The sequence below is a fragment of the Rhamphochromis longiceps genome, linkage group LG10 (genome assembly GCF_057381845.1).
Source record: "Rhamphochromis longiceps isolate RC_006_pf linkage group LG10, R_longiceps_female_GT1.1, whole genome shotgun sequence".
Lineage (NCBI taxonomy): Eukaryota > Metazoa > Chordata > Actinopteri > Cichliformes > Cichlidae > Rhamphochromis > Rhamphochromis longiceps.
The window spans coordinates 18,975,589-19,003,211 of record NC_140566.1 but is presented as its reverse complement, the minus strand read 5'-3'; the positions used below and the strand labels follow the sequence as shown (position 1 = coordinate 19,003,211).

Sequence of the window (27,623 nt, the reverse complement as noted above, 5' to 3'; positions counted from 1 at the left end):
AGTTCCTTTATGCACATAAAAGCAAAAACATTGACTAATTGATTGTCCATGCTCCTGTTCTTAGAGCTTTTTTTTTCTTTGCCTCTGCTCTCGACTACATTCTTGTTTAACTAAAAAGGCTTTAGGCTTTTAAAAGAAACACTACTTGAAGTACATGACTGCATATCATCATTGGTCCATAAGTTTGTGGAGCCACTTGGTCTTCCTTCCTCCCCTGGAGTGTTGGTGTTATTGCAAACTGATTCCAGATATAGAATTTAAGAAGTAAGGACAAATATATTTAAAAGCCTAAAGGTAACAAGTTTAAAATATTTTAGCATTACGTTCTTATTATGTAAATGCACGTGTAAGCAAATCTTTCCTTATGTTATAAAGGTATGTTAAGACACTCTTCCAGTCGTGTACTGGTACATGTACACGCTCATGCAGACAATGACGCAGAGCAGAGAACAGAGGGGTAGCCGTAGGCAAAGGGGCGTCCAGGCCTCCAGCACAAAGAGGTGTTTGATATTTAAGAGCTCAGGCAACATTGCGGGTAATGAGAGCCTTGGGCGTCTGAGCGGGGCAGAGCTCCAAGGCAAGCACTGGTAATTGTGTGGCCCCGTTACAGGCTCATCTAGAGGAGAAGAGTGGCAGGAAGAACCTTCTGTCACAGGTTAAGACAAGCTAGGACGGCTGCACTTAACTGCAATGGGCTGGAACACAACTTGTTTCCCAGGCTTCTCTTTGCAGCAAGTTAATAATAGAGCAGCAGAAAACAACAGAGATTACTAGTCATGCAAATCTGAAATACAGTACAGAAGGTAACAATGGCTTCAATTATCAATTAAATAATTCATCATAGAGGTATAAAATATTATTTAAAAAACAAAGGCAGAAATACATATTACAGAAGCTAGAGATCAAACATTTAGGGGGACTTTGCTTAAAAAGATCCTGTGATGATCATAGCAGTTGTTGATGTGGATATTATTAGTTTCCTATTTTTTTTACTTTTAAAAGCTAACTGAAAGCACTACGTTTCTTAGATTTCACTCTAGTAGCATGCGTGATTAAAGATACGTCTGTAATATGTGGTCCCCTTGTAAGACACAATGTAGGTGAATAAAATTGAGTTTTGGGTGCACCAAAACAAACATACAAAATGAATATCAGCATGTAATATTATTTTTTCATGAGCAATAGTGCAGTTGATGGTTTTAATTAAAGGTATAACACTGAAACTATGCTGGCATAGTTGTTATTTGAGGTCTTTGTGGTCTTCAGAGTATTCACAGTTGCTAAAACGTTGTACCTAAAAAGATGGTACTGTTAAATTTTTAAATCTCTTAACACTAGAACTAAAATTTGATTCAGCTGCAGCGGGTAGCAGCAGCACCAGTGGATGTCTCAAAATCTCAGGTTAAAAAACCTAAAAACAAAGGAAGAAAAACTGCCCGTGATCCTGGCTTTGTTTCTCCACCCTAATGTAAATGAGACTGAATGTTACGATAGGCCCCTTTCACCCCTCTACCCCCCACCTGCACATGAGGAGCTCAGACACACGGCTGCTTTATCTAAAGTATAAGTACAATATATCCACTTAAAGCGCTCCCTGCTGCTTTGATAGTCCTATTTTAGTCACATTTCACGGCGCACAGTCCGCATTAAATGTAGTTCTGAGTCCTCAAGCATTCGTCTTATTCATGGCAAAATACTTTGCGTGCAACTTTTCCTTTCCTAGCGTTAGAAGACTAATTATCACCATATATACTGCAAGGTCACATTTCTTTATCATCAGTTTTTGTTTGCGCGTGATGTATGATTGGTTGTGGCTCTGTGGGCCCACTTTGAGGTTTTTTTTCTAATCTCTTCAAAAGGCCTTTTTTCATAAAAGGAGTGCCAACTTTTAAGATGAAATGACCTCCTTGGTTTGTCCTCTTCGCTACTGAATGATAAGCATTGCAAATTATTTATGTACATACAGATTTTCTTTCCAATGGATGAAAGAAATTGTTATTGAAAAAGAACAGAGTCCATTTTTAAATAACATCTTTAATAACTTTTACCGGTGGAATAATGACTCATAATGGCTCAGAAATCTGTAGTCATCTATGAGCACAGGGAGCGTTTGCATTTGTTTGCATAATAAACTCATGTAGTATTCGTACTGTATTTTCCCGCTCTTCTGTGAGCTTTGAAAGTTCAGATTGACTTGAAGGCACCTGGAAAACAATTAGAGGGTTGAACCGGCTGTCACCATGGACACAAATGGACCAGCTTAATCCTTTGACCTTTTCTCTGTTGTTTGCCTTTTTTTCTGTTGTTGTTAAAGCAATGTGTACTGATCAGGGCAGAATGGCAAGGTGATATATCAGCACGCTCCACAGACATACACACACTAGCACACACACTAAAGCATCCCCTGGCTTTAGTAGAGGATTCTCTTCATCTGTCTGCATTCAAGAATTTACTGTCACTCTTCTCCCAGGGCCCGGCTCTCCTATCTTTATCCTCTTCATCTCCTCTTCTCACACTGTCACTATTAGATCTGTGCTCAATGTGTTTCATTCATTTTCAATTCTTTTACACAGCTCGGCATCTGTGTTCATTATATATTTTGTTCTGTAGTGTTATTTTTGACTGTCTCCCCATCATTGTCCTTCTTTCCTCCCGAGGTACGAGCTTACCTCCCTGTCTCGTCGAGTGAAATTTTAAAAAGGTGTTGCGGTTTATTGTGATGAGCGTCGAGGCTGTCCTAGGCATCAGGATTCGGTTTTACTGTCTAACCCTCGCTGTTTTTTGCCGCCGTCTGTCCCCGCCTGCTGTGTGGATGTCAACGTGCTGATGGCTCTTTCTGTTGTAGGATTACGGCACATTGCGCAGCGTCGCTTGTGATGATCTGCATCTCATTAGAACCTTGAAACGAGAGCATTCGATTTTGAGAGATGTGTAGGGGGTTTTCAGCATATTCATCATCTTTGATTCTGTGTTTGTCCATGCTGACAGCTGATGCTTGACATGTAATTCAAACACTGAAACGCGGCTAAACATCCTCGAATCTCTGGAGTAAACTTTTTTTTTTCTTGTCATGTAAACATTTCCATTTATATGAATACATTATTTTGCTTCCAGTTATCAGCACTGGATCTTATTCATTTTTAGTGACTTAGTTGCCTTTTTTAAACACATTTCACTCTTTTGTTTCTTCGCAGTTTCTCCAATTTTCACCCTGTCCTTCTTCTGTCATATAAGGGTGTGATTCACACTGTACAAAGTACAATTAGAAGAAAATTACCATTCCAGCTCACCAAACTGTTTTCTATCTTTTAATGCATCTTAATGAAGCTTTAATTTGTTGTTAAAATTAATAAGCGTCTCATCTTAATGTGAAAATGAGAGCTTTTCTGATCCCTTATTCATTATTTATTAAATCGCTCAGATTCAAAAAATTAAATAAATCCAGCTTTTTAATGTGAGGCATCTTGTGATGTTTATCTTGAAAGGTGCTATACAAATACAATTTTACTTCCTTACATCTAAAAGTAAACATTATTCATAATCATTGTATTGGCTGAAATACAAATGAGGATTTACTGACAGAATAAAATTTTGTTTGAAGGAGGCTGAGGAGATGATGGAAGGAAATGAGAGCAGAAGAAAAAAAAAAAAAGAAGAAACCAGAGCTTTCAGTAGCTAGTTTATCATCTCTGCTGAGGCACAGTTTGCTCTCAGGAGTGCCAGTAACTGTCCTGCGATACATTAAACTCATCTTTCTGTTAAATATTACATTGGAGGAATGGGGAGATGTATGCTGAAGCTGGATTGATATGCATGCTAGAGTTCCTTTTTTGTGATGAGCACTAAAAGATCCTGCAGGAGAATGAATGCTTTTAAATGTCATCATTCATAAAAAAAATAAAAATAAAAAATAAAAGCCCAGAATGTATACATATACTGCAGTCACTTACACATACAATCAAGTGAAAAAGAAGCTACACCATTTTTCAAATCTAAAGTTCTATGTATCAGGACAGAATGAAAAATCATTTGTTCCTTTCTAGGTTGTAAACACTACATAAAATATTATACAGTGTCATTATTTATTTAACAAAAAATAAGCCAAAAAGCAGAAGCAGTGTCTGGAAAAAGTAAATATAACCCATGATTCAAAAGCTTGAAAAACAAGAAGTGATGATTCGAGACTTTACCAGTGTCTCACATCATTGCAGAGTATAATTTTGACCCATTCTTCTTTACAGCATTGCTTCAGTTTGTTGAGGTTTGCAGGCATTTATGTATGCACGGCTCTCCTGCCACTGCATTTCGATCATGTTGAGGTCTGGACTTTGACTGGGTCACTGCAACATCTTTATCCTTTTCTTTTTCAGCCATTCTGTTGTCGAGTTGCTGCTGTGCTCGGGATCATTTTCCTGTGCCACGACACAGTCTTGTCAACCTTTAACTGTCAAACAGATGGTCTCACATTTGTCTCTAGAATACTTTGGTATACAGGGGAGGTCATGGTCGACTCAATGATTGCAAACAAAACAGCCCAGCCCAGATTATCAGTCCTCTACGGCTGTGATGGACAGTGAGGATGAGATGTTTGTGTTCATATACTTTGTTTAGTTTTCACTGGACATTGCACTGGGCAGTATGGCCAGACATCTTTACACTAGCCTTATCTGTCCAAAGGACATTGTTCCAGAACTATTTTGGTTTGCTCTGATGCAACATTGCAAACCTAATCTGTGCTGCCTCGTTGTTTTTAGAGACCTGGCAAACCTTCAAAACTAGTCAAAACTCTTGTCTTTTTCTAATTGTACTCTTATGCTAACTGAAGCCTGTAGAGCAGGGGTGGGCAACTCCAGGCCTTGAGGGCCGGTGTCCCTGCAGGTTTTAGATGCCTCCTTGAATCAACACAGCTGATTTAAATGGCTAAATAGCTCCTAAACATGCCCTGAAGTTCTCCAGAGGCTTGGTAACAAACTAATCATGTGATTCAGGTGTGTTGACCCAAGGTGAGATCTAAAACCTGCAGGACTCGAGGCCTGGAATTGCCCACCCCTGCTGTAGAGTCTTAAATGTAACTCTTGGGTTTGTTTTGTTTTTTGCAGTTTCTCTCTCGTACAGTCTAACCTTGGGGTGAATGTGCTGGAACATTCACTAATGGGAAGGAACTGTCCTCAATGTTTGTGAATAATCTTATAACCTTTCCCAGATTAGATGGGCAGTAACAGTTGCTTCTCTAAGATCGTTGTGAATGTCTTTTCTCCTTGTCAGTTTGTTAACGCACTCCTGAACCAAACCTGAGAACTGCTAAAAACTATGCTGTGATTAAAACCACCTGGCTGCTAATTATTCTTTTAATTTCTGTGGAAAGATTACGTGTGTGCTTTTTTCACCCATTTGGGCATTTTTATTTTCCCATAGCTTTTGTTAAATAAATAATATGATGTAATATGTTGTTATTCATCTGAGGTCGTATTTATTTAATTTATAGACCTGCTAAGGACTGAATGATTTGGTTTTATGCCCTCATACACAAATGAAAAGAGGGTCCACTTTATTTTTCACATGACTTTAAATACCGACAAATATAAACACACCTGAGAAACCTACTTCTGGTCCGGCCTCCTGTGCACAATACAAGATTTTTTGTCATAGTTATTGTTGTTGACAAACAGATGAATTTATCATTTGTTTTCTTAAAACAAATTATGCCACATATTTTTGACACTGCTCCCAAGTGGCAGTAGATAGCTCCAACATTTAAACAGAGGTCCTAAAATCTCATCTATGCACTGCCAGTAAAGCACCATGTCAAGATTATTAGCACTGATGTGGTCCAAAGGAGGAGGAGGAAGAAATGCTAGCACCCGAAGCTGTAAAATGAGTAATTCTTGATTTCTGTAGTGACAGTCGTAAGCTATGCCAGTAGTAACTTAGAACACGTGCTGGTGAGACATTTTTATGTACACCACTTGATAAAAGACTTCTACATAGAACATTTCCTATCTGTATCCTCCTCCAGAAACTTTCTCTCTCCATTCTTGTTTGCTCAAAGTGTATGTAAGGGAAGAAACTCAGAATAGCTGAGAAGAAGTGACTTCTGGGAAGCCAGGAGAGAGAGAGAATGCAAGGAAGCTTAAGTTAACCTAATTAAATATTACACTCCACCTTGTCTTTGTCCCCAGGTCTTTACCCTTGAAGCTATGCCGCAGGTTGTATAAGGCTGTCTTTGTAGACATCAGTGAAAAACCTCACATTTATTAACTGTATTGCAAGAACTTCAAAGGTTTGAGTATTCTTTGCCCCAAATGTCAATTTCAAATGGTTTCATGTGCAAGGTCGCTTAAGGTGTTTCTGCGGTACTCTCATGCCTAATGGCTATTGAAGGTAGGCAGGAAACAATGCATTATTCTGTCACACTCAACTTTTATCTCTTACGAGTGGGTAGGTGGGAAGTAATGTATGTGCACTCATTTCCTTTGTAGCCCACAGGCACACACAGTGCTCTCTGATGCACAAACAGCAGCATAAGATTCAGCTTTACGTTTGGTTTAGTTTGAACTCCTGTGAGCAACCATATCACCTCAGTTGTACGGAAGGCCCAACAGCGCCTCTACTACCTGAGGAGACTGCGGAGCGCACACATTCCCAGATCTCTGATGTTGAACTTCTACAACTGTGCCATCAGCAGCGTTCTGACGTATGGATTTCTAGTGTGGTTCCCCAGCTGCACCAAGGCCGATCAGCAAGCACTCCAGCGGGTGGTGAAAGAAGCTGGCAGAATTATTGGAACAAGTCTGCCAGAGATCAGTAATATCTTCCCCACTCGCTGTCTGAGGAGGGTGCACAGTATCCTGCGGGACCAACATCACCCTGCGCGCCACCTTTTCCATCTGCTGCCCTCAGGGAGAAGGTACAGGTCTATACAGGCCAGAACATCCAGACTGGCCAACAGCCTGTATCCACAGGCTGTGAGGCTCCTGAACTCTCTGCCCCCCTCTCACGGACAATAACCATATCCAACTTCTTAATAGCAATGAACTGGTCTGCATTGGTGCATCATATCTTTATTCTCTTCCCCCTCCTGCCCCCCCCCCCCCCCTCTTTCTTAAATAGATAACTATCATATCTGATATCATATCTCACAGTACAATAATATTGAATGGGTTGCATTGTTGTATTTTGTCATGTTTCTCAGGTCTTTGTCTGAATTTCTACGAACATTATTGCTAAGGATTGTCTTATTGCATTGGAGTCACACTGGGTTAAATATGTACACTTGGGTTTTAAGGGGTATTTATTATTTTCTTCTTTTTTTTGGGTTGTATGGAAGCCCCAAACGCAATTTCATTGTTCTTGACAATGACAATAAATAAATAAATACTAATACTAAACACGATGACTAGGAGAATTAATTACCTACACACATACAAAGATTGTCAAAATGTACTTGATCCTTGCAAATTAACAACAAAAATACTTCACACATGTTGGCTTATATTTGCCTTTGAGTCGAGCAGCATTTTAAATGCTTGAAATTGCCCAGGGCTGTGAATTCCTGGTCAGATTACTGATAACTCCCTACACCTCTGGAGATATCCGCTATCATGCTGATTGCCTTGAGTGAAGTGTAAATGTAGCAGAATACACATGTACAGTTTATGCACAGACACACTGCATTATAGTGCTGCTAAAAGACTTGCAAAATAACTTGCTTTCTGTCTGCTATAAGCCTAGCCCCACACACACACATGCACACACACGCACACACTCTCACACACAGACACTACTCTTAGAAGAAAGGAACAGCTGAGTGCAAAACCCATCACAGTCTTTCTGATCCTCTTTGCCACTAGTTGCACGCATGCCAAGCCTCTCAGTAGAATGACTGCCACATATCTGTCAGGATAAACTAAAAGCTACTGAAACATCCTGGGGGGTGTGAGATATCTCTATTTTGTCAACCATCAAAATTTATGTAGTGTGGCACTCCTTTCAGGTGGATGATGCGTGGGCTTCTGTTACTACTGAAATGTTATTGGTAGTCTATTTTTGTCCCAGCACTTAAACATGCAATGTGGTTTGTAAAAGAGGAACATTATGGCAACTGAACGAATAGAATTTTAGATTTAGTTTTTCCTTCGTAGACCAATGTTTCTCAAAAGTTTTCCACGGTGAGAGATCATTCAGTTTGTTGGTTGCATATAGCTCTGTTTGCCAGTTGCAGAGGGAGTTGGGGGTTGAAATACAAAGGAGTACAGAAGGCAGATGGAGACATAACAGTGAGAGAAAGGCCACACCGCCAGCAGCAGAAGAGAAGTAGTGTGTCGCACAATCTTGCTGTGAAAAATTTCCTTTGATTTTGAGTGTGAAATCTCAAGCACACACACACACACACACACACATACACACACACACAAATATACACAACTGAAGGCAGCCCTGATTTTTAGGAAAGATGCTAAAAAACAAACTTTGGTGTTGAATTCTAAAAATAAAAAAACCCAAAACATAGACATTTATTTGGTGGTTGTTACAGTAGCCACTTTCATTAAAAGCACAAATAATCACACACATGCACACACACCCTAAACCATGTGACTGAACATGCATTATCTATACCGCTGTGTGTTGGGCGATCGTGGCTCAAAAAGTTGGCAGTTCGTCTTGTAACCGAAGTTTGCCGGTTCGAGCCCCGGCTAGGACAGTCTCAGTCGTTGTGTTCTTGGGCAAGACACTTCACCTACTGGTGATGGCCAGAGGTGCCGATGGCGCGATATGGCAGCCTTGCTTCTGTCAGTCTGCCCCAGGGCAGCTGTGGATACAACTGCAGCTCGCCTCCACCAGTGTGTGAATGTGAGAGTGAATGAATAGTGGCTTTGAGGGCCCCGAAAAGCGCTATATAAATGCAATCCATTATTATTGTTAAAGTGGTAGTAGTGTACTAGTGCATCTGCATTTTATACTTATTGTTTGTGACTTTAACCTGTTGGTAGTGGTTGCTAGGCAACATGGTGACATCATGATATATCATGCCTAGTTCAAGTTTTCTGCACTTAAATGAGTTGACTGAAATAAAATGATAATCTGCTTTTGATCATTTTAATATCATAAATGCTTCAAATGGGCAAATTGTTATAATATAATATAATGTAATAAATTATTATGTGGTTGCTAGGTAGATTAGAACCTGCAGTTGTAGCTGTGTGCAAATGTTGGTGGTTAAATTCCTGATCATGTAAGAAGAGTTTGCAGGCAAATAGTATTATAGTAAGACAATAAACCAGAGCTGTTTTAATTTTGCATATTTCTAACATATTGCCACAGCTTAGAAGCAACAGCCAATAATTACACAATTTAAATACATTTAAATATAAATAAATCAGTATGTTGTATTTAAAAAATATTTAAAAAATTAATAACCCAAAATTAACCCTCATACTACTGACATTGAACATTGAATGGGGAATAATTTATTGCATAGACAAATAGCAATAATAATAATACTAGTAGCAATCTCAAAGCTTTGTCAGTTACACAATTAATTCCATCAAAAGAAACAAAAGTTACTGTTAATTTGCATATTTTGTAAAATGAAAATCTATAGTTTTATTGAATGCAACTTTGAGCTATTATTCCAAATGCAGTTCACAAAATTATTTTAGAGCTTTTTCAGCATCTTTAGATCTGTTATGACTTAGTTTTCATTCATTTCAAGTACACATCATTTGTGGTCACTTTAACCCCACTATAAAATTATACACACAACCAGCTGTCCAGAGATGTAATCTCTGCAGCATGTTCTGGGTCTTCCCCGGAGCCTCCATTACATGCCCAAAACACTTCACTAGGAGGTGCCCAGGAGGCATCCTGGCCAGATGCCCAAACTACCTCAGCTGGCTCGTTTTCATCTGGAGAAGTAGCAATTTTAGTCTGAACTCCTCCCAAATGACTGAGTTCCTTACTCGATCTCTAAGGCTGAGCACACTCTTCTGAGGAAACTTGTTTCTGGCACTTGCACCTGTGATCTTATTCTTACAGTCACTATAGATAGCTCCTGACCAAAGGCGAGGGTAGGAACGCAGATCTGCCAGTAAATCAACAGATTTACCTTCATGCTCAGTGTTTTCTTCACTACAGCAGATCAGTACAGCTTCCACACCACTACCATGGCTCTGTCAATCTGATGCTGCCCTCTCCCTTCACTTTTGAACAAACACCCATATGCTTAAACTTCTCCACTCGGGGCAGCGACTCATTCTGAATCCAGTGTGTACACTCCACTCCTTTCCAGCTGAGAGCCATGGCCTCAAACTTGGAGGTGCTGATTCTCATCCCAGCCTCTTCACACTTGGCTGCAAATAGCCCCAGAACAAGCTGGAGATCATGGCTTGATGAAGCCAACAGAACCACATCATCTGTGAAAACCAGAGATGAGAACAGAATCGGTCAGAAGCAGCAGTCCTGGCGGAGACCCACACCCAGCAACCAGTCTGGCTCTTTACTGCCAGACTCTCACTACTGTTGTACAAACATTGGAAACTAAGGCTAAACACACACTAAAGGCAGTTATAGCATACAATTTGCCTAATGCTTTGCTAAGGCCATGATAACATCTTAGAGTAGGAACCAATAGTGCTACCTTCCTGCCTGCAAATCGCGAACAAAGGTACATTGGAGGATCATTGCTTCTCAAAATATGGCTTTAAGTGTAGCTATGTGTTGCATGATCGGGACCTCTATCTCGCTCAGGTAGATCTGTGGATGTCTCCAATATTATGATAACCAGGTGATGAATGAAGTGATAGCATCTGAGTTTTTCTTCCTTAAATGAGTGTCAGAGTGTCCCTACTGCCCGGATATTGTGTGACACTTTAATTTAAGACTCACTGTAAGCACTAACTGAGCAAATCATTCCCTTTATTAAAACTTCATAGAACATTTGGAAAACACAAACTGTAAAAATTCTAGAAAATTTAAAAATACTGTAAATGTGTTTTTCCATCATACCCAGCATAGCAACACACTGTGTAAAATAGGAGGAAGACTTTGAATATGTCAATAAAGTTGTTATAGTGGGGGTTAGTGACTATTATCAATATTAATAGTCATTTATTATCAATAAATTTAAAAAAGAAACCCTTTGCCTTAGCAGCATTTTCTAAAACCTAATCTACTTTTATTGCAGTATTGCTGATATATTCCTTTCGCTTAACTCTCACTTCAGATAGCTCACTAGCTGAATCTGAGAGCTTTGGCTCAGTCAGATTCAGGAGTTAATGAGATTCAGCTTTACAAAATCAAAAACTGCTTTAAACTCCACTTTGACTTTAACGCTAACATCTCTTGACTTTGCATAGCCTCAAGTTTTGTGACATGAAAACCTCCCTAAGCCCAAAGTGTGAGAATTTAGGCTGGTCCCTGAAGTATATTCAAGAACAAAGCTGATACTCAGGCCTGTGTGAAGGTACAGTTGTTTTGATGCCTTAGCTTCAAATAGGGTTTCCTCTGGTGGTAAAGATCTAAATATCATTAAAAGGAGAACATTGAAGGGGAAAAACTGAGATTTTGGTTACTATGAGATTTATGCATGCTTTGAAAAGACTATTTTTTAAAAAGGCACTTTTACTGTTTTGACATGATATTACCTGCATTAGCCAAATGTATTCCAATATTTATTATTTCATTTCTCAACTCTGTCCAACAGCCAGTTTATTTTTTATCTGTCTCCAGTCAGTACTGGGAATGTTAGTGTAGATTTGCTTTTCTGTTTAACAATTTATGTACCTAATTTATGTATTTATGCATTTTTTTCTTTGCAACTATAGCAGCTTACAGTTGCAATTACACAGTAATTTAATCAGGTTGCTCTGTTATAACTCTGTAAGTTGTAACTCCTTGGCATTTTTCCTTTTTAGTGCTTTTCGAGTAGCATGCAGTGGGTATACTGGAGTTTGTTTTTTTGTGTTTCTTTTTCTAAAGAGGGCTGTTTGTTCCACCTGACAGTGGGGTTAATGAAAGCATTGAGACTGAACCAAACAGTTTTTTCAGGGCATAAAACCAAAACACTGAATAGCCCTTTTAAGACCCTGCAGAGGCAGAGTTGGCAGTAAGTTCCACAGCTCGACGCTTCAAACAACCCTTTCAGATTATGTGTAGTAACTTGATTCAGTAATAATATATAGAAGTATAGGTGGCGCTTTAATTATGCAACATTATCTAAGTTATCCAAGTTGAGTCAAGCTACAAGGACCCAAATGAGATACAGTAGTTCACATCATGTGTAGCAGTGTGCTGGTAAACTGGATAACAAATCTTAGAAAATAGAGTGGAAAGGAGGAAACACACAGCAGTAAGGCAGTCAGTGATTGTGCCATGAAATAGATCCTACATCACAATGCAGCATCAGAACTGTAAGTATCAAAGTTTTATCTTCAGATTTCTCAGAGCAACGTGATCCTCAAAATTTATTGCTCTGGAACTAGAAGCCCTAATTGGTGAAGAAAAAAAAGCTTCTGCTTAGTTTCTGTTTGGAAAGCCTTTGAAAGACGCTGCAAAGCGAATTTAGCTCTATTGAGGATGATTTCAAAGCTGCTTTTTTTTTGTACGGTCAGCATATGTGAGAGGTCTTTTATCCCTCCAAAAGGCTGGAGGAATGAGACAGTCTGAAGCCCACTGACTCAGATCGCTATTGTCTGTCCACAGATATTCTCCCAGTGTGAGAGGTCACACATGCACAAACATGCACACACATACAGACATACACACACACACACACACACACACACACACACACACACACACACACACACACACACACACACAACTACGACTTCAGAAGGCTTATGCTGCATTTACTAACAGAGAGCCGGGATGAAAGTCAAGGTTGCAGGCTGCAGTGGAGTTAAAATCGAAGAGATGCGCATGTGTGCAATTTTGGATTTGCACCTGCTAAATGAAGCTTGAACTTGGCCTACAGGCTTTTTTGAGGATGCATGAACTCTGATTAGCTGTCTCCTCACCTCAGCATGTTGTGCGTATGTGTCTGTGCCATGCTGGAAAGTACTTAACTTTTCACCTCTGCTGATCATGAGCAGAACCTGAATTCACAGTAGAAGTACAAATTTTCGATATCTTTTCCAGTCTTGATTATACTCTTAAGTAAATATACTTTACAGTTTTAAAGAGTCAACTGACTTTTCTTTTTTTTTCCCCCAGAGGCACTGGGATGCCTCTGTGATGATGGAGGTAAATTGCTATGATTTGTGTGCTTTCAACAGCAATTCTGCTTCTGAATGTAAGCTGCATAAATGACTTGGAAGAACAAACAGCTGTGCAAATTGTCGTCAGAGGAGCTAAATGAGATTTCCTTTCTGACGGTCTACAAATAACGGTTCCATAAACAGTTCTTCACTTCTACATTATCTTCTACCACTATAACACCCACTCAGGCATAATTTCCAGGAATGGCATGCAGAGTTAGGTATTGTTCATTTCTACACAAAAGTAAAAAAAAGAAAATCGACCCTCCTCTACCTTTTCCAATCCACTTTTGCAAGCAGTAGATGGGCAAATCAGCTCCACAAAGCATCATCCTCCTGGCCTACTTGTTGAAGTGGCAGCTATTGAGTGCTCTATTAACCTAGCACTAATACATCCATTTGTTCAACAAACTTTTCTTTCATAACACTGGTTAGCTGGTGTGCTTGAATCATCAAGATGATAGAGAAGATAGAGAAAAAAGCAGTTCACCAAAGGAAAGCTGAAATATAATTATAGGGCACATTAAAAAAAAGAAGAAGATTGCCTGGTATAAAATTGTGCCGATTCTTTTTCATAAATCTGCAGCAGATGTGTTGTGAACATTTGGACTGTGCGTTGAAAAATAATTAAAACCCTTAGTCTTCGTTCAGTTTTACGGTAATTACCCCCACGGGTGGCAGAATTTCCAATCATAGTTTTCTAGTTTCTAGTTTTTGCAAAATGAAAATGAATGCAGCATGTAGTCTTTATGTCAGAGAAATAAACAGGTCCAGATCCACCTCAGCACATACACAATACCGTAATACTCCCATATTTAGAAAAACTGTACGAGTTGTTGAAGGGACAGAATTCAATCAATGGCTAAACTTCTAATAAGTGAGAAACTATTAATAAAATATTACAGTTTACAGTCAGGAGTGTTTTTATGTTGTTTTGGGGTTTTTTCAGGTGGGAACAAGTTGAAAGGACAGCAGTTTCGTCTGGATTGGGCCTGGATTTCTTTGGAGAAAGAGTACTATGTGGTGGATGAGGAGGAGAAATTTCTGGACGTGGTGCTCAGACGAAGAGGATACCTGGGGGAGACGTCTTTCGTTGGTGAGTCTGTTTAGTCTCCCTTTCTGATCAGAGGACATATGTTCTATCGTCTAGCATTTTGTCTTCAAGGGATGGCATTGAACAATAATGTCCGGTGGATTGCTTCAATTTTTTATATTATATTCATAGCCAACTTATCAAAGTCCTTGATCTCTCGTCAAATGCAGAGGTTGAGACTTTAGCATGCAAGCAAATTCTAAACAACTGTTGAAAACCTTTCAGATCATCCCCCATAGAGATGATCTGTAATAATTTGGTGGTGCTCTGGCTTTGCATTCCACAGCACATGCTTGCATGCTGGCAACCATTTAGTAAAAGCAAAGAGTACAACTTTACAGTACTTCCAGCATGGCCTGTTAGTTTTGATGTCAAATTCATATTCTCTTACTGTCTTTTTTCCGTAGAATTCAATTAAAATTTCAGTGCTTTACAGTGTCTTTTGAAATGCCAGGCTTTTCATAGCTACACATTCCTGTTTCTGCAACAAAAATTTTTTTAACAAAAGCTCACACATTCACGCAAAATGAAAATGCTATTGAAGCTAAAAATCTATTGCAGAATTTCCTTTTAACGCACATTTTGACCAGATTTGTCCTCAAAGTCAGAGTAATATTTTCTGGCTTCAAGCCAATTTAGTTTGCAAAAAAAAAGTTTTATTAGATTTAGGAAGCTGAGATGGTTGCAAGGTCGGTGCTTTGCTATGTACAGAGATGTAACTCTTTTCTTTTTTCTTTTTTTTTTGTCTTTAATGGCGCATACAGGAAACCGGTGTAATGCAACCCATAATTTTTCATTTGCTGTATTTGTCCCAGACGGTTAAGAAAGGACATGAAATAAATATTAAAACACGTGCATGTCAAAAGGCAATAAAAAATGCACTGACCAGATGGCTATGGCAACATTTGCAAAGAAAACACTGACAGTTTTATGGCTTTTACTGAGGTTGTACATTAAGTTCCTGTTACATGCTTAGGTCATTATCATTCATATCAAGAGAAATCTCACCCCATTATCACCTTGTCTCTAAGTAATACAAAGCTGTAGATGTGAATGAATATTTATATGTTTTTCTCTTCTGACTTTTGGACTTCACTCTGTCTGGCGACTATGGCCGACCGTCCCCTGCAGTTTTAATGCCACGGTCATTGTTAGCTATTTGACAAATGTCTGTTTGCTCGGCTTGTGGACTTCAGTCTTTTGAATGAGTTTATTATTTATTTTGTTATGTCTTAATCACTTATCTAGCTAACTGAAGAAGCAAATTATTAATAACATTATATGTATACAATAAAAATAAACATGTTATTTTATTTATTCACATCAATAAACTGTCATTTTATTTTATCAGAATGTTGTTTTGAATAGACAGTGGTGCACTGGTTAGCAGTGCCTCATATAAACAGCTTTCTAATCAGCGGGGACCTTTCTGTGTGTAGTTTGCATGTCTCCCATTGCCTGAGCAAGTTTTCTGCCTTGCTAACCACAGCACCACTCTGACACTCTGCGCTCCAAATAAAGATGCATCTGCGTGCAGGTGGTTGCTCCCCATGCCCCTGATCCCCATCTCCCGCAATCATCCAAAAGCAGAGTTGGGTATCACTCATGGCATGCTAGTTGCACTCTATTATAGACCACTTGTGTTGTTTTCTTCTGGGGGGTTTTTTGTAGTGCATAGCGCAACTGAAAACAGTAGAGGAAGTGGAAAGCAGGCCTATATGCTTCAGTCGATCACTGTCAAGCTGCTGGCAGGTTTGATGAGTCAGCACTCTGAGCTGCAAAATAAAGGAAAGAGCAGGGAATTGATTAAGACGACATTAAGTCGATGCAAAAGAAAAATGATTTGGAATATTTATTGGAGTCAAAAACACTCAGTTATTTGAAAAAAGTGCATTTTTGCTTGTTGATGGTGCTCGGTTGCTACAGTGTAACGTCTGTGAAACTGAATCCTGTGTCCATGCAGGTGCCCGAATACCTGAATATAAAACAAAGCACTGTGACCTGGCTTATTGCTTTGTAAAATCCTGGTTTGAAGCCTTTATTCTTTATGGGACAGTAATTCACAAAATGATATTTTGACTTGAGTCAAGCAATTAAGACCATAAAGTCACTGGGAATATCTTTACTGAGGTCATAAATTAAGCAAGCCTTCCAGTCGATGCCGTTCCCTTTAGGGGTCGCCACAGCAGATCGTCTGCCTCCATCTCACCCTGTTCTGAGCATCCTCCTCTATAACACCAACCCTGTGCATATTCCCTTTCAATACATCCATAAATCGCCCCTGTGGTGTTTTGTCTTTGTTCCGCCCCCCTGGCAGCTCCATATTCGACATCCTTTGTCCAGTATATCCGCTATCCCTCCTCTGCACATGTCCAAATCATTTCAACCTTGCCTGTCCAACTTTGTCCCCAAACTGCTCACCTCAGTTGTTCTTCTGATGTGCTCATTTCTGATCTTTTCAATCTTGGTCGCTCCCAAGGAAAATCTTAACATCTTCAGCTCTGCCACCTGCTGTCTTATCATACATCATAGCAGGTCTCACTATCATCTTGTAAATTTTCCCTTTCACTCCTGCTGCAATCCATCTGTCACAAATCACCGCTGACACTCATCTCCACCCTCTCTGCACTCTCTTCTTCTCCTCTCTTGTCATTGCCCTTTGTTTTGTATGGATGATCCCAGGTATTTACACTCTGCTCCTTGCAGATTTACTGCTACACCTGTGTTCCTTTTCTTTTACTGTCATTCCTCTTTTCTCCAGTTCACATCTCCACCTCTCCAGGCTCTCCTCGACCTGCTCTCTACTCACGCTACAGATCATAGAAACATAGATGTTACAACTCTCACCATTCATCCAGACTGAGGACAAGTGATAGGAGTACACACAGATTTTTATACAATGTACTTCTTTTTCCAGCCAAAGTTACGCCCTACTTTCACAAAGAAAAGATCATGTGTAAGTCATTCCATTGGCATCAATTTTTTGACCCAGAGCCTACACCCTGTCTATATAATACATGATTTTAATTATTTGATTGCCAGCTTTATCAATGGGCTGTAAGAGAGAAATACTTTTGAAAAATCTATAAGGTAATATTTGCAAGCTTTGAGCTAAAGATACATTTTTTGAGAATTGCACAAATTTTTTTTTCTTTCATAATTTCTAATACAGATAAAATCCAATATGGAAAATGATGTCTTCTGATTCTGGTTTGAGCCATGAAATCCAACACTGACGTGAAAATTGTTCTGGTTTACAATCTGTATTTATAAAGGTACCCCACTCATTGGTGGTGCTATGGTGTGTGTAGGCCACAGACACCAGAATTTTATTGTAATCCTCTTTTACCCGTGCTCTGACTTTCCCCCAACTTTCAGGAAAATCAGCCTGGTCGTATTTATGTAATCCTGCTAAGAGACAAACAAACAGGTGGAACTGAAAACAATGGCAGCAGTGACAAAGTCACATTTTGTCCCCTCTTTTGAATGTTGACAATACAGTAAGTGAATCATCGGATTTGAAATAAAGGAGGCATCATGCTGCCTGTGACACTCATCCATGTACATAACACAGTGTGGGCGGAGAACATGCTGGTGTGTGTCAGTCAAATCTTAAATCCAGCCAGTCGCACAAACATCACTGCCTGAGTTCTTAATAAGCCTTATGACCAACAGACGGAGGTGATTTTGTGTTGGAAAGAACAGCCCAGCATGTTTTTGTGCTTATGTCTGACTGTTTGTGGAGGTTTCAAGTTTAAAAGGATGGTGATGATGTTGTCCCTGAACGGCCCTTTTAGTACTTTGTTATGCTTCAGCTCGTTTGCCCTGCGAGAAGTAGCAGCTGTAAGCAGCTTTTACTCTCTCACCTCTCATCATTATTCTGTTAATCGCGGGGTCAGGTGTTAGCATCACAGTGTAGCGGTTAATGTTAGCTTTAAGACTCATCTACCTGTGTGTGTGTGTGTGTGTGTGTGTGTGTGTGTGTGTGTGTGTGTGTGTGTGTGTGTGTGTGTGTGTTTGTGTGCTGGTGTGTATATTTGATTCCTCTTGGGAAGGTTTTAAGTGTATCTCTTGGGCACACATGAAAGCTTGCGTTCAGACTCATCTCTTTGCACAGTTGGTGTGTGAGCACCTGGTTATCTCTGACCACACTCACATAGTACACACACACACACACACACACACACACACACACACACACGCACACGCACACATCGACTTTCAAGCCAGCATTTTAAAAGGAATGTCTAACATGGCATGCTGACGTGCCGCTATGCATGAATGTGTTATTCATGTGCACTTACATGGTTAGTATATTTTAGAGGAAGGCAACATCAAGAAGAAAGAAATGTTTATTGTAGTCTTAAGAGCATCGGAGTTGTACCCCAGTGTAGTGGGTAACATGTTCACCTTATGTGTGAACATGTTAACCAATAGTGATTTGAGAGTGACATAAACCCTGCCTCTGGGGGCCATTAACAAGCAAATTTCAACTGCTGTTCCCAAGCCTGGATAAATGAGCATCTTGCATCAGAAAGGGCATCCTGTGTATAAAATCTGAGCCAAATCAGAAGATGCAGATCCATCTGCTCTGGTGATCCCTTGAGGAATAAGATGGCAGCTGAAAGTGCCGTTAGTCTTAAGAGAACAAGTGCACCGTTCCTCCACAGCACCAACCTAAATCACTCTAAGTGCAAATACACATGGAGTGTTCAAATTTCAGTCTATTTGTTTTAATGTGGCCTTTGTGGCACTGTTTAGGCACTAATAATAAAATATGGTGAAGTCTAGAGCAACAGTGATCAATGTAAAAAAAATAACCAACATGTTTTTCTTCATAGGTTTCTTCATTTTCCCCTTGTTATTGGTAACTGTCAACTAAGGGATGTTGCTTTGTTGTTGTTGTTAAATACATGTCTGTTACACAGACATGTATTTATTTATAGTTATGTTTAGTATTTAAAACGAATTAATTTCTATTGCAAAAATGTAAAAACTGCAGTGAGATATATAAAACAGTCACAAGGGCCAGTGTCGTGCCTGCACATAACTGTCAACTTAGCAAGCAACCAATTCAAATTGTATCTTTCGGCACTTTCTTTACTAGCAGCCTGTTGGCAAAGCAAATCATTTGTTCCTGTCTTTAGGTTATTTATGAAAAATGCCAAAGATAACACAGTTTGGCAGGTAAAGAGCTATTAGCTGAGACCTTTTCATATTTCAAAATTGGAAGAAACCAAACAAATGGAGAACAAAGAAAAAGGGCAAGCCTAAAAAATATCTATAGCAGATCATCAGTATCTGAAAGTCATGTCCTTAAGACAGATGGAAAAAAAATCCAGCAAAACCCGACACAGTACATGTGAGATGTATCCTACCCTCGACGTGATCCAGGTGCTTTTTGCTGAAGTCTCAGCAGAAATGGTCTCAGTGGAAGAGTGGCTGTCAAGAAGCCATTCTTAAAGAATTAAAACAGATATTACACAAGAACTAGACTAAAAATCAGTGCTAACAGCTCTGATGGAGTGATGATCCCAAATTTAAAATTTCTGTTTCAAGTCTTTGTCAGTATGTACTGAGGAGGTCAGGAGAGAGACAACAATGATAGTCTGTAGCGTTCTGTAAAACACCATGGAGGCTCTGCCATGGTTTGCTGCATCCATTTCAGCCAGTGGTGTTGGGGTTCTTGTCTAAACTGATAGAATTATGAACAGAAAAGTAGCATCAGACTTCTGAAGGAAAGCATGTGATTGGCAGTGGCTTCAATTTTCAGCCTGACATTGATCCCAAACACACGGGGAGAGCAGTAAAAGCATACCTGGACCAAGAAGAAAACCACAATGAAACACTCATCAGTCATGGCCTGACCTCACCAACATTCAAAGAAGAACCTTGAATGTCCTTTAAGAAACCTGGAAAACTGTCCCTGAAGATTACTTAAAGAAATTACAACAAAGTTTGCCTAAGAGAGTGCAGGTGGCGTTGAAGAATAAAGGCGATCATAGCGAATATTGACTTTCAGGTTTGTTAGAATGGTACAAACTTATGAGCTTTTTCGCTTTTTATTTTCATTGCAAAATATTAACACATGAGTGTTGTTGCATTTGCAGTTATAAAAGAAATAAATGGACAGAATTCTGAGTGAAATTCAGGAGGGCTCGTTACGAGACCCGTTTTGATGGACAAAGCTCAGATCCAGCAGAAGAGGGAAACCTTGATGATGAAATGAAAGACACGTATGGCAGCTGGCATTAAAGTTTTGCTAGCTTTCAGTAGACTCGTAATAAGTGGCAGCCAGTGTCTAAAGTCTTTTACACAAATACAAGGAGAACAGCTATTTTTTCATTTCTTGCTTGTTCTGCGGTTTTGGTCCGGCCTTGGGAAACACGAGCTGGACTGAGGTGAGGTGCATGACTTTAATAGCTACTATAGTGTTATTATAAAACAGAAAGAAAATGCAGCAAAACATTTACATCTGAAAATAATATTTTTATTAATTCTACTGACAGACTCATGGATCCCATCATGAAACTGTTACAGCTCTAAAAAGAAATGTTAAAAGTAAATAACGTATGTGGAAATAGTTGGAAAAATTGCATTGGATTTGATGAGGATTGTGTCAAGGATTGAAAGGCAGAGAGAAAGCTGCCCGATGATGCTGCCAGAAGCTTGCTGCTGCTGTTGCAAGGATTAGCTGATGAAAGCTGGTGTGGTGCCAGGCAACAGTGGAGGAGAGTTGTTACACATGGTCCATCACAACAGGATGTTCAGGTAGAGAGGATCAGTGAAGGAGGAACACAGAGATAAGATCAGGGTTCAAAGATGCTCCCGCAAAGCACAGCTCAGGCAGAACAGGGCTGGACAAGGCCATGCGGATTAGACCGAATTCTATCCTCATATCCTCTTCTTTTACTTTTTAAGCTTTCACCTTGCTTTCTCATTTCTTATGAAAACAATAAAATTCCACTCTCGACCAAACATATAAACGTGCAGCCTAAATCCCGCTAATTAAGTCCCGTCGCTGTCTTCCTTCTGCCAAAGCGTCCGTCCCAGTGACGTCGGGCCACTTAGCTCGTCTCACATTCTTTCCCTTTTATCCGTAATCTCTCCTCACCTCATTTTACGGTAGAGACGTCCTTTTGCTTCTAACCTCCTTTTACTCATCAAAGGCACCATCTCTCCTTTTCTTGCGCCGTTACTGACTAATAGTCTAGCCTTCGGTGTTTGACATCAACTGTTTCTTTTCTATAAGTTCCCTTATTTGTGTTATACCTACCTTTTTCCCCTTCAGTCTCACTCCAAATTTTGGACAGTATATTGGGTGGAAATATGAGTCGTATATCTGTCCAATGCTGTGCTCATTGGCTGCTTATTCCCACTCTGCCTTCCTCTTCTGTTGTATCCTTTGTTTGGTTGTTACACATTTCGGTGCATATGCTGGTTCAGCTCTGTTTCTCCACTTGCTTTTGCACCTTCTCGCACTTTCCCTCCACATAACCTTCCATTCTCAGATCCACATCTCCTGTACATCTTTCCTTCCCTTCCTTTCATTTCCTTTCTTTGCCTTCTCTTTTCCTCGACTTTTTCCATTTCCTTCTCGCTTCCTGTCTTCCTTGCTGTGTGAGCAATATGAGGGACCCCATAGGGACACAAGATGGAATTGAATTCTCATTCTTCTTTTTTTTTACTTATTGCATAAGTCAAAGCTCATCCTTTGAAGACTTTTTTTTTTATTTCAGCACTGTCCTTCTCTGGTCTGTCCTTGCCCTGAGAGATGAATTGTTAACGAGGTGTACTTTTGCCAGGTTAAGATATATTATCTCCTGTGGGACATATTCCAACCTCATTTTTGTTGCCAAGCAGAAGGGATGAAGAGATAATTGCATTTCACCAGGAGAGAAAAGAATCTGTTGGACCCCTCCATCTTTTTTGCGCAAGTCTCCACCTTTGCTGCCTCAGTGTGAAATGAGTCTAGTATAATGAACATGCAATCATCATGCTTTTTTTTTTTTTTTGAATTGTGCATGTTTCAATGAGCCATGCTGAGGTTACTCAGAAGCTAAAGAAACTACAACAGTGAATAAGCACAAGGAAAGTTTGCAGCTAGAAAAAGAAGATGTGTTTGTGTTTGCAAGCAACTCTTTGGATCTGCGAGTCTGTACTTGTTGTGGAGACACAAACACAAGGCGCTCTGGCTCTAAGCAACAGTGCGATGGAGATCAAAAACACTCGAGAGGATATGTATCCTCCAGTGGAGAAGAAACCCCAGCGCAACCTCGGGAATTGTGTGCCTCTTCCCTCCAGGGAGTCCATCGAGGGTGGTGTAGTGAGACACCACCCTTTTAAGGACAGCCCTTCCTCTCTCCAGTAGGCACGCCATGGTGTACAGATGTTTTATGTGATGTGGATCTACAAATCATCAGAATAGGAAGATCAGATAGAAATACTCAGCTATGAGCAAACATACTTCCCTTCTTTAAAGTTCTAATCTTGTGTTTCTTGAAATGATGGCCATTCAGTGTGTTTGCATTGCGCGATAGTTTTCCTTGTTATTGATGAAGTTTGCTGTCTCGTTTAGGATTCTTTGCATACGTTCATCTCAATGCAAATGACAACAAGTCCTGATACAGTATTTCCATATCAGACAACAGCACTGACTGTCATCTCCTCTTTATCAAAATGCACCATCATTTGTTCTGTGCTCGGAACAGATACATGTGTTGCATTCTTGACAGAGAAGCTGCCTAGAGCGAGGCTGCTGCTCTGAATCGTCTACAGACCTTTAAGAGTCTCGCAGATTTATTTTTAAATTTACAACGCGCATGAATCAATGCTGAAGCAACTTTTAAAAAATTCTTCATGTAGTCTGTATTGCTAACATGTTTCTTGGCCTCCAAATGAGATTTTTAGAATGTAACTCTAAAGAACTCGCATAAAGCATACATAATCATAACACACTGAAAATCAATCTCTCTCTCTCTCTCTCTCTCTCTCTCTCTCTCTCTCTCTCTCTCTCTCTCTCTCTCTCTCTCTCTCTCTCTCTCTCTACATTTGCAACAACATTACAAAAACATGTCAACCCAGTGTATGGTCTAATCACTCACACTGCACAGGAGTGGGAGGGCTTGAAGGCTTTAGTTCTCCCTCAGCATTTGGTCACAAATTCCCATCAACACCTTTCCCACCTCACGTTTCTTTTCCCACCAACATGTCTTCCCTGATGTATGTTATTATTTTCTTTTCTCTTTTAATCATTACAAAGTGACCCCATTTCTTCTGACCAGTAATAACCCTTGTTTGGCTTTTAGCTGAAGTTTCTGGGAGCAATGGAAATTATTTTACTGTAAATAGACAGTAAAGACTGTCTGAATATTTCAGTAAGGTTAATGCAGACGGGTTCTTGTTTTTGAACTTGTTTGTAGCCATTTCAAACATTCAAAACAAAGTTTTTTGCATAATGAATATGGTAGAGCATAAATGAAAGATTTGTGAACGAGCTTTCTTGAAACTAATCCCCAGTTTGGTTGACATAATACTACTGCTGAGAGACATTGTCACCACAAAGTTAAGTCCCAAATTAGCTGATGGCTCACCTGATACTATTCTTTGCATTTAGTTTATACATTTGACACTCTGTCCATATTATTTAGGTTGTTTCAGCTGGTCTACTGCTGTTGCGTCCCCCAACAAGACACTTTACAACTCACCCTTTCTTTGTTTTTGTGCTGTTTCAGACCTCCCCTGATCTGCTTCAGGCTTTCCATGTCTGCACATGGAAAGATGAGAAAGTCCCAGAACAGAGCCATGCTCCCAAATACAAATACAACTCAACTACAAATGGAAAATGCACATTTCTTTTTACTTAAATAGTACTAATGGACAATAATTTTATACATTAGGGTCTAGTTCAATGTGTTGCTTCATCATTGCCCATTTCCTCTAAATTAATTGCCCTGTAATCCCATTCAAACGCAAGAAAGAAACGTATTCTTTTTACTTTAATGACTCTGCCCACTATTATTTTGATTTCACTTGACAGAACACCATTATCAACTTTCTATGCAGCAGAGACAGTCAAAGTGAGAAAATAATCACCCTGCTGCATAACACAAGACCCACAGACTCTGAACAACAACCTTATAAACATTAACTAGTGCTTGGGTAACTTCATTTTGAAAGCTTGATAGCTAATTAGCTGCTTGGTTGCAGAACATTAAACAGCACATAAAAGTACCTGCAAAACCGATTTCAGTCCTACTCTTGCTTTTAATAATGCAAAGACTGCCATCGCTGCATTCATTACCAACTGCAAGAGTATTGTTTTCACTTTGTGTTTCTGCGTGGGTGTGTAAGTCTGTGTTTCAGCATGTCAGATATGGTCTGACCCATAAGTTCTGTGTAATGATGAATAATAGTGACCATCTTGCAGTGGCAAAATACCAGGACGGACAGTCATTAGCATGTTGATGTTTCAGCCCTGCGAGTCTTCAGCGAGCGCTCAGATCACACTCATCTTCAGACTCGGCCTTGATTTTGATCCCAACTACTAGACACCTGCGGAGCTTCATGACTGAATTTTGAACGTTACATTTTGAGCCTGGTGTTTTCAGTAAAGCTGCTCACCATAGTGACAGTCAGACAAAAGCACTTGTCAAACTACTCAGACTGTCTTTGTAGTAGTTCACACTTCAGTTGATGTCTCCAGGACCACATTTTGCCGTGACGACACACACACAGATTGCTAGACAGAATCACGAGGTGGATCTATCGCCAGTGGTAATCACAAAATAATAGATTAATGACTACTAGCACTCATTATGGGAAAGGTCACCATGCTGACAGACGTCATGTCTTGTTTAAGATTGTAAAAGCTGATGGGATTTCCACTGTGCTTTAAGGAAATCAATCAACCGAGCATTTGTGCTTTATTTAACTTTAAACTCAAGTGAAGAAACTGGAACAGGACATTAAGCTTGATAGCAAATGAAACCAGCTTTGATAGTCTATCCAACAATGCCGTTATTTAGCAGTAGTTTTGTAACAATAATGATATTTGAATTCACATTTGGATTCCGGTTTGCACCAGCCAGTCACTTAGACACACACCCAGCTTAAGATGATAGCACTGCAAGTAAGAAAAAGGGATCCAAGACTTCTCCTGACAGCACTTCCGCTAGGCATGTCTTAGATTTTCCGGAAAGGCTTTCAACACCCCCAGAGAAATTGATTTTCTATGTTGCGATAGTTTAGCTGCACCGAGCAATAGAAGCATCTTTGGCTTTTCCTGTTGAGAAAAAAACAGAAAAAGAGAGAAAAAAAAACAGGAAACGTAAAGGCCGAGTGATACTTGTGGGGCTGTTGACAAAAACGCAGCAACAGCAGATGTTACCCTAAATGCGTTGCCGGCTACAGTTCGGCAGGGTTTGACCGTGAGTGTGCTTCACTTGATTTTGTTATTGTTGAACATCATCCAAAGCACTTTGCCCAAAGAGAAGCATTTGGTGGACTGAGAAAAAAATATAGAAGAAACTCCAAAATCATGTACAGCAATATTAGAGCTTTTGCAAATAATTATAATGTCTGAAGGTCCTCGCAGGCATGGTAAAGACTGTGACTGTGCAACTTTTCATTCCGGCATGTGTGTTTATTTTCAGCTCAGATTTTGCATACAATACTCGCCTCTCCGATCTCGTTGTGCGTATGATTGAATGGATTCAGGCCCATCTGCATACGTTTGTCTCTTTTTGTGTGTGTGTGTGTGTGTGTGTGTGTGTGTGTGTGTGTGTGTGTGTGTGTGTGTGTGTGGTGGGGAGGGGGGGGGGGGTATCTGAAAAAGAAAACAAATCCTTTTATGTACAAACACATTCATCAGCCTGGCTATGCACACCTTGTTCTCAGACTCCTTCCTCTATGAATATAGAGGAAGGAATCTGAGCAGCATATTTCCAAATGTAAGGCTTTATTTTATGGCCTGTGCCACCTGGATTCCTTTTTGTTTAATGTGTAACCCCATTGGTACCAGCAAGCTTTCCTCATTTTATGAAATGTATCAACAAGCATGAATGTCTGATGGATTGCTGCAAAGTGGATTCACATGAAAGACGTTCGATAGACGAAGTGAGCGGCATTTGAAGGGAAAGGGTCGTGACGCACACACACACATATACCCATTCATGTATGCGTACCTAACAACTATGGTAGCTAATCCATCTCAGTAAGCTAAAATATGCTTATTTAAATCCTTCAGTCACAAATTCATTTCACACATTGAGGCACTGTAGTGATCAGTGGAGAAAAAAAATAGAAGCAAAGCACTCTTTTTCTCACCTCTCTGAACAACATTAAAGGGTGTGAATATCTAATCTGTTTGTCATCTGTTTCTCTCTCCCGCCTGTCATCCTTTCATTGTCATTTTCTTTGTCTCCGCTCCTTTGGTTTTTTTTTTAACTCATCTTTTTTGCTTTTCTTGTCTATTCCTTCTTTCATGCCCATCACCGCCTTCACCTCTCAGGGATTGGCACCCAGGACGGCAGCGCAAAGAAGGAGGAGGACTTCAAGGGCAGGTCCCAGCGGCAAATTCAGTTCAACCCGGGACAGACCAGAGCCACGTGGCGTGTTCGGATACTGAATGATGGGAAGTACGAGCAGGCAGAAACCTTTCAAATTTTATTATCGGAGCCGGTGATGGGAGTGATAGAGTTCCCCGTCATGGCAACAGTTGAGATCTTGGATCCCAGTGATGGTCAGTCCTTCCCATATGCACCTTTTACCCTGCCTTCAACACGCACACACAAACACTCACGCACACACACACACACGCACACACACACACACACACACACACACACACACACACACACACACACACACACACACACACACACACACACACATGTTTTATGTGACAATTATCAGCGGTGATGAGTGGTAAAATACATTTACTTAAGTAAGGCAGTTATTGCTCTCATAACTCGATTTTTCTGAGAGCTTTAGTGACTTGATAATTTGCAGACACATTATAGAATCACCTACTGAATTATGATGTAATATTGCACATATATTATCCTTGCTCACACCGTTTCAAGATGTTACAACAAGGCCCCTTTAATGCTTCCAACCTTAAGGTAATTCCTATGAATTCTAATGAACTAATGTCCAGAGGAGGCCAAATATTAACTATTCACAAATGATGCAGGTGGAGGATTATCTCATAAGAAGAGCACATGGCCTCTAGTGTACTAGAAAAAAAGAGAAAAGCGTGTTGGATGTGTGAG

At 39.9% G+C, this 27,623-nt stretch overlaps 1 protein-coding gene across 1 annotated transcript in view; it reads left to right on the top strand.

The window, feature by feature from the left end:
• frem2a (FRAS1 related extracellular matrix 2a) overlaps positions 1–27,623 on the top strand; it is a 77,359-nt gene that overhangs the window by 19,742 nt on the left and 29,994 nt on the right. Inside the window, exons 3-4 of the mRNA XM_085420731.1 lie at positions 14,206–14,352; positions 26,861–27,091. Of these exons, the coding sequence (XP_085276857.1) occupies positions 14,206–14,352; positions 26,861–27,091 (378 nt within the window). The remainder of the gene's footprint in view (positions 1–14,205; positions 14,353–26,860; positions 27,092–27,623) is intronic.